The sequence below is a fragment of the Nematolebias whitei genome, chromosome 6 (assembly GCF_014905685.2).
Source record: "Nematolebias whitei isolate Nwh7 chromosome 6, NemWhi1, whole genome shotgun sequence".
Classification (NCBI taxonomy): domain Eukaryota; kingdom Metazoa; phylum Chordata; class Actinopteri; order Cyprinodontiformes; family Rivulidae; genus Nematolebias; species Nematolebias whitei.
Window position 1 is genome coordinate 34011658 of NC_056503.1, and position 6522 is coordinate 34018179.

Sequence of the window (6522 nt, forward strand, 5' to 3'; positions counted from 1 at the left end):
AGACATTGCACGATGCTGTCTTGTGGTGTTTAGTATAAAATACTTCCACACAGCGGACATGTTTCGATGAAAAGTTTGTTAGCTGTTAGCCACAGTGCAGCTAACTCAGTCCTCACGTTGTAGCTGGCTGCAAACTATGAAATGGATTTCCTGAATGTGAGGCGGGTCTTATTACTCTGGGATCATACACGCCGCCGTTCAGGAAATCCATTCCATAGTTTGAAGCCAACATGCATCATGGATCGGAAATATCGGCAGGTGGATTGGAAAATCCGATAGGTAAATTTTGCTGGTATCGGAGGCCGATACCGATACTGGAACGGATTGGCCCCATCCCTAGTATTTTGTTAACCTTTTGTTTAAAATTAATTTGCGTGTGTTTTTCAACATATGACCTTTTTTGTTATGGAAATGTTATGGAAATCAGGCATTTATGGCATCTTGTGCATTTTGAGTTTTATTAATGAACAACAGAGAGGTAACACAAGTAATACAGTAGTCCCTTGTTTATCATGGGGTTTAGGGACCACATCCCCCGCGATAAGTGAAAAACCACGAAGAAGGGATAGTAGTACAAGTTTAAGTTCAAGTAAACTTTATTGTCATTACCATCTCGTTGTACATGAGGTGGAACAAAATTATCTACAATCTTTACGCACAGCTTTTACGCAGCGTGTTGGAGAGCCTCGGCCCATCCTGGGGCCTGCTGGCCATGGAATGCTTTATCATCTTATCTGGTGAGATACAAAGTAAAAAGACCATCCAAACGCATGCAATGGGAGAACTGATCAGAGTTCAAAAGGGATAAGATGTGTGGGGATTGACTCGTGTTCTGGTTTGATGTGGCAGCTTCATGTTCTGATCTCTGACTAAAGTGGTTTGGACAGATCCAGGTCGTTTTTTCTTTCTCTGGACTTTAGCGTGACAAGTTTGACTGAAATAACATTTAGTTTTGAACCCAAACATTTCTCTACATGTTTTTATTTCCATTTTAGTGCACGAGCACCAGCTCCAAACCAACGGACGAGGAGAAATTGACTTTTATTTTTATTTTTGAGTTCCTGAAAGGATCCAGATGTATCAAAGCCTGAGCCTGTCCTCCTCCCAGCCCCCCTACCCCATGACACCGGGAGCTACGTCTACCCCCCTGCCAGCTCCCCGGTTTACGTCCCCACCACCAGAGTTCCAGCTATGCTGCCCATGCCCTACCTCCAGACCCGAGCCCCCACCCCCCCACCCCCAATCATAACAACAGCCTGCACCCCACAGCTGGACCCAAATTGCCACGGATGGCTCTTCCTGCACCCCCGGCAGCCCCCAACCCCCACATGGCTTCTCCTACCAGCACAGCCCACCTGGCAGCACCAACACGAACCGGTACACCTTCTAGAACTCGTTGGTTCTGGGGAACGGCGGCCACGCAGACCAGTACGGGCCCAATTATTATTTTTTCTTTGGTTAATCCAGAGATGAGAAGGTAAGTTCTCTTCTTCTTCTACCCTTGGTAACTTTTCTCCAAAGCGACCTGCCATCACAGCAGAGTTGCAAACTCCAGCTGGCTGTTGCACGAGCAAAAATGACAAACTATCCGCACAATTATTTGTACCCTGACAGCAAAAGTTATCTGCTGATAAATGATGTGGCACACATATATAATTCTTATTTCATTCTTAGGCTGATTTGGTCTAGACCTGGACCGGATCAGAACCAAAACATTTTTGCAGGTGTCAGGCATGCTCATGATCCCAGCCCGACCCAGAGCTGGCGCATGTGCGTAAACCCTCTGTGATGGTTAAGCAGAGCTGGTGACTTGTAAACAGATCTGGCTCAGATCTGAATGCTGTAGGTTTTGTCTGTTCCTCTGTCTGTATGTGCTGACGGGCAGGGACGTAAAGTAAGGGGGCCAATGCCCTCCCGTTCCTGCGCCACTGGCCCAGTTACTCAACAATGAAGATACAACTTGAAGGATGAGTTCAACTTCAGAATTATTTGCGACTTTCCTGCCAGCTCTGTAAGCTTATCCTTATAGTACTTTTGACTTTGCTTTACAAAACTTCCCTCCATTTGCAGAAAGCAGCAGTTGGAATCAGTGTTGACTTCTGGGAAGTGAACTGATGGCTTCTGGGTAACACAGTTCTTTAGACTGGCAAAACAGTGAAGGCCTAATGAAAGAAAATTACAAAATTATGGCTTTTTTTTTGTTGAAAATAATATGTACGTCCACAAACCATGATAGAGCGAGTCTGTGAAAGTCGAACTGCGAAGTAGCGAGAGACTATTGTTTTATTTGCAAAATTTGCTCTATACAGCAGTATGTTTATGTTCTGGTCAATAGTCATACACTGCTTTACTAAAATAATGAAAGGAATGCAAACTAATGTATTGAGTCCCAGTTGGTTCACATTTCATAACACAGCTATGAAGAATTGAATTTCTTGTAATTATTTTGAATATTGCATTAATTCTCATTGACTATTTTTCTTCTGTCATTTTAACTGACATGTTGTAAATTCAAACAGGACAAAAATGTACAAGCAGTAAGACATGTACAAATAAATTATTTCTGATTTATTATTATATGAATAAGTTTAGGGTAAAGGTAGAAATCAGAGTCAGAGTTTCTTTATTTGTCATTTACACCACACGTGGTACATGTGGCGGAACGAAATAGTGTACACAGGGTCCCAAATCAACCAAAATCAACCAAATAGTGGAGCTTACATGATTGGCAGGGTATGTTTCCACCTTTCATGTCAGTCACACAACAAGTGATGTCACTGGTAGAAAGAAGGAGGGGAATCAACATTGCAGACAACCCCCATGGCTTTGTGATATAAAATGACCACCGTTTGGGGAACTTTTTTTTTAGTTTTTAAGGTAAGTGCTCAGGTGAGGAATTATGGCACTAATAGTTGATCTGCTATTGTTTTTGCTTCTGGATGTGAGAGGAGGAAAGTCTGAGTGTCAAACCTTCGGGACAGAAGAACTGTCTCAGTTTTCTCAGGAGGGAGATATCATCATTGGTGGCATTTTCCCCTTCCACCAGTACCCAGTAACACTCAATCAAACTTTCAGAGCCAACCCAGGAGCAATCCAGTGTGAAGGGTAAGAAAGGGCTAAAATTAATTGTATTTTGTGCTGTTCAGATTTTTGTTTAACCCTTTATCATAACTGTGTTTACTGTATGACAAAGCTAAAACTTACAGTTTACTTCTTTTTCTTTTTTTAACAGACTGGAGGTGGGTGAACTTCAGTATGCTTACACTATGCTCTTTGCAATAGAGGAAATCAACAACAGCTCAGAGCTGCTCCCAAATGTGACACTTGGTTATCGGATCTTTGATTCCTGTCCTAACACTCCCATGTCCATCAAGGCATCATTAAATCTGATGAATGGGTATCAAAACATGGACGGAATCTGTAACAAACTCTCCAGTGTGCAGGCTGTCATTGGGGAAACCACTTCCACCTCTACAATAGGTATTGCACGTACACTGGGACCCTTCAATATACCCGTGGTGAGTTTTGGCTACAAACTGTAAATAATAACTGTTAAATGTCGTTCACTTTGCATATTTTCAATCAAAAAGCTACAATAACATTATACATTTTCTCGTGTTATTTAGATCAGTCATTCAGCCACTTGTGCATGTCTTAGCAACAGAAGAGACTACCCATCTTTCTTTAGAACCATACCTAGTGACCTACATCAGAGCAAAGCTTTGGCAAAGCTTGTGAAACATTTTGGCTGGACTTGGGTAGGAGCCATTAGATCTAATAGTGATTATGGAAATTATGGCATGGACAATTTTCTGGAAGCAGCACAAAGAGAAGGTGTGTGTGTTGAGTATTCAGTGGCCGTTGAGCGCACCAATCCCAGAAAGTGGGTTCTAGAGGTGGTGAAAATCATAAAAACATCCACCTCCAGGGTAATTGTTGCATTTGCTGATGGCCCAGACCTTGACGTTCTTATCAAAGAGCTTTATGCTCACAATGTAACAGGTCTTCAGTGGGTAGGAAGTGAGGGGTGGATTTCATATCGCCATTTTGCTTCTGCAGTTAACTATGCTGTGGTTCAGGGGGCAGTGGGCTTTGCAGCTATGAACGCACACATTCCTGGGCTGCAGGAATATTTAGCAAGCAGCAGACCCTCCACTGCATCGGGGAATCAGGGACTTGTCAAGCTGTGGGAGATGCTGTTTCACTGCACTCTGTCTCCTCAAGCAGACATGCAGGCGCAGGATAACATTGCAGCCTGCAGGGGGACAGAGACTCTGTGGGATGTGCAGACACAATTCACAGATGTTTCAGATGCCAGCCTGATGATTAATGTTTACAAGGCCACGTATGCTGTTGCTCATGCTCTGAACCTGCTATTGAACTGCAAAGATGGACAGGGGGCTTTTGAAAATAACACATGCACTGATAAGAAACACGTGCAACCATGGCAGGTAAACAGAAAACACTGTGCTTGATTTCACACTACAATAATTCTGCCCTCAGAAAATATAATTGTATCCCTGTAGGTGCTGTATTACCTGAAACAGGTAAATTTCACCACCAAGATAGGAGAGAAAGTGTGCTTTGATGAATCTGGTGACCCTGTGGCACATTATGCACTAATAAACTGGCAGACGGATCAAACAGGGTACATACAGTTTGAAACCATTGGGGTTTTCGATGCTTCTCAGCCTGAAGGTCAGCAGTTTAAAATGAAATCAGGTGTGAGAGCCATCTGGGCTGGAGAGAACTATGAGGTGAATCAATCCACGTTTTTTTCTTTAACGTAATGTATTAAAAATGTTCTTTTTACCATCAAGTATTTTGTTTATTCACAAATACTCTAATAGTCAGTGTCTCAAATGTATGATTGTACTCTTAGTGTTCTGACTGTTTTTCAGGTGCCGAGGTCTGTTTGCAGTGAGAGCTGTTTGCCAGGGACCCGTCGGGCTTTCATTAAGGACAAACCTATGTGCTGCTTTGATTGCATTGCCTGTGCTGATGGAGAGTTCAGCAACAACACAAGTGAGACAGCAGAGTTTGTAGCATTTACCCTGGTGCTCATTATGTTTTTGTTGGGTAAAGTCACTGCCAGCACTTTGCTGGTTTATCTGAAGATGTGCTCTCTGTACAGCTTAAATATATTTATGCTTTCAGATGCAGTGCAATGTCACAAATGCCCTCCCGAGTACAAATCCAATGAAGAGAGGAACAGTTGTGTCATAAAAGCTACTGAGTTCCTCACCTTCACAGAAATCATGGGTGGACTGTTTGTCACCTTTTCTGTCTTTGGTGCATGCTTGGCCCTGAGCGTAGCCATCGTATTTTATTACCACAGAACAACTGCAATTGTTAGAGCCAACAACTCGGAATTAAGCTTCCTGCTGCTGTTCTCTTTGACTCTATGTTTCCTGTGCTCCCTGACCTTCATCAGTCGTCCCACTGAGTGGTCCTGTATGCTGCGACACACCGCCTTCGGCATCACGTTTGTCCTCTGTGTGTCCTGTGTTCTGGGGAAAACAACAGTGGTTTTAATGGCCTTCCGGGCCAAAGTTCCAGGCAGTAATGTGATGAAATGGTTTGGGTCTAAACAACAGATGGTCAGTGTTCTAGCCTTCACTTTTATACAGGTTTTTATTTGCATACTTTGGCTGACAATCAATCCTCCTTATCCGTACAAAAACTTTGAATATTATAAAGAAAAAATTATACTAGAATGTGCCCTGGGCTCGGCTGTAGAGTTTTGGGCTGTGTTGGGCTACATAGGGGTTTTAGCATTGTTATGTTTTGGACTGGCGTTTTTGGCACGAAAGCTCCCCGACAATTTTAATGAGGCTAAGTTTATAACTTTCAGCATGTTGATTTTCTGTGCTGTGTGGATCACCTTTATCCCAGCATATTTGAGTTCTCCTGGTAAATTCAGTGTCGCTGTGGAAGTATTTGCTATTCTCGCTTCAAGTTATGGTATGTTGTGTTGTATATTTTTTCCCAAGTGCTACATTATTTTACTGAAACCCAAGAAGAATACAAAAAAATATTTAATGGGTAAAGGAACATTGAGAGCCCCTTGAAACTTTTTAAAAAATATAAATAAATAAAAGGAAAATAAAAGGAGTTTTGTTTGTCTTTTTATTTTATTTACTCAAATAACCAATTAATTTATTTTATTTATTTAATTCTCAGACACTTAATTAGCTGTTGATTGATAATGGGTTTTACAATCTTTAAGTTATAAGAAAACCATGATTTATTTTTGAAATGAAGTTGTTTATTTGATTATCTAACATTAACAGGATAATCAAATAGAAAGTGGAGAAATAAGTATCACCCTTTTAACACAAATTTTAAAAAATCACACATATCACATTAATATAACACAGTTATACAATAATATATATATATATATATATATATTAAAAATAAATAAATAAATAATAATAATATAAAAAGATACACACACATATACATATATATTTATATATATATATATATATATATATATATATATATATATATATATAT

At 40.9% G+C, this 6522-nt stretch overlaps 1 protein-coding gene across 1 annotated transcript; it reads left to right on the plus strand.

Annotated features, from left to right (window-relative positions):
- The first annotated feature begins 2899 nt into the window (after positions 1-2899).
- LOC119410901 (extracellular calcium-sensing receptor-like) lies at positions 2900-6071 on the plus strand. Its single transcript, XM_037677825.1, has 6 exons — positions 2900-3105; positions 3233-3518; positions 3627-4451; positions 4527-4757; positions 4902-5025; positions 5158-6071. The coding sequence occupies exons 1-6, from the start codon at positions 2900-2902 to the stop codon at positions 6069-6071; spliced, it is 2586 nt and encodes an 861-aa protein (XP_037533753.1).
- Positions 6072-6522: the final 451 nt, after the last annotated feature.